The sequence below is a fragment of the Chiloscyllium plagiosum genome, chromosome 8 (assembly GCF_004010195.1).
Source record: "Chiloscyllium plagiosum isolate BGI_BamShark_2017 chromosome 8, ASM401019v2, whole genome shotgun sequence".
Classification (NCBI taxonomy): Eukaryota; Metazoa; Chordata; class Chondrichthyes; order Orectolobiformes; family Hemiscylliidae; genus Chiloscyllium; species Chiloscyllium plagiosum.
Window position 1 is genome coordinate 92,713,487 of NC_057717.1, and position 931 is coordinate 92,714,417.

The 931-nt window shown below is 53.8% G+C and overlaps 1 protein-coding gene across 1 annotated transcript in view; it reads left to right on the forward strand.

The window, feature by feature from the left end:
* LOC122552354 (adhesion G protein-coupled receptor E3-like) overlaps nucleotides 1-604 on the forward strand; it is a 55,640-nt gene extending 55,036 nt beyond the window's left edge. The window contains exon 14 of the mRNA XM_043695104.1: nucleotides 599-604. Coding sequence (XP_043551039.1) covers nucleotides 599-604 — 6 coding nt within the window. The remainder of the gene's footprint in view (nucleotides 1-598) is intronic.
* Nucleotides 605-931: the final 327 nt, after the last annotated feature.

Below are 931 nucleotides of genomic sequence, written 5' to 3' on the forward strand. Positions count from 1 at the left end.
TGGGGGATGGTGGTGACCTCCTGTATCTGCTCCCTTTGTCCTCCTGGTGGTTGGAGCCTGTGGGTTTGCGAGGTGCTGCTGTCACAGGAGCCTCACTGAGTTGCTGCGGTTGACGCTGACAGCTGCCACGCTTCTCCAGGGGCAGGACGTTTTGCAATTTGTCCTCGAGCCGACCTTACAACTTGCCCCTTTTATTTTATCCAACCTGCACAGGGAGCCACCAAATCCGAGTCAAGCCTGTGAGAAGATCCTGGCGAAGAGTTGGAGAGTTGCTGCCACACAGTGGATGACCCAACGCTGACCTCAACAGCCATGTTGCTTTTTGCCCTTGGTGGGTTTCCTTTAGCAATCAGGCCCTGTGTGGTAGGCGGGGGCGGGGGGGGGGGCGGTGGATGTTACATTAAACTGCAGCTTGCTTCTGTCAGACTGACCTTTCCAAGCTCGGCCTCTCGGGCCTAAAGATTTAACATAGAAAGCAGGAGGTGGAGGAAGCCGTTCGGCCCATCGAGCCTGCCCCACCATTCAGTATGATCATGGCTGATCATCCAACTCAGGCCTCTGTTCTTGCTTTCACCCCCATGCTCTTTGATTCCTTTAGCCCTAAGGAATATGTCTATCCCCATCTTGAAAACATCCTGACCTCAACCACGTCCTGTGGCAGTGAATCCCACAGGCTCCCCACTCTCTGGGTGAAGACATTTCTCCCCATCTCAGATCCTCAGACAGTGACACCAGCTTCTTGACTCACCAGGTGCATCCTTCCTATGTTTACCCGGTCTAGTCCCTGTCTAGTTGGAATGTTACTTATGTTTTTACCAGGGTGCCCCCTTCCTTATTTTGAGCTCCAGACCCCACCAATCCCGTCTCTGGGGTGACATGTTGAGTTCTCTTCGTCTGTCCCTGAAGATTTGCCGTTGCTCAGCTCCCCCAG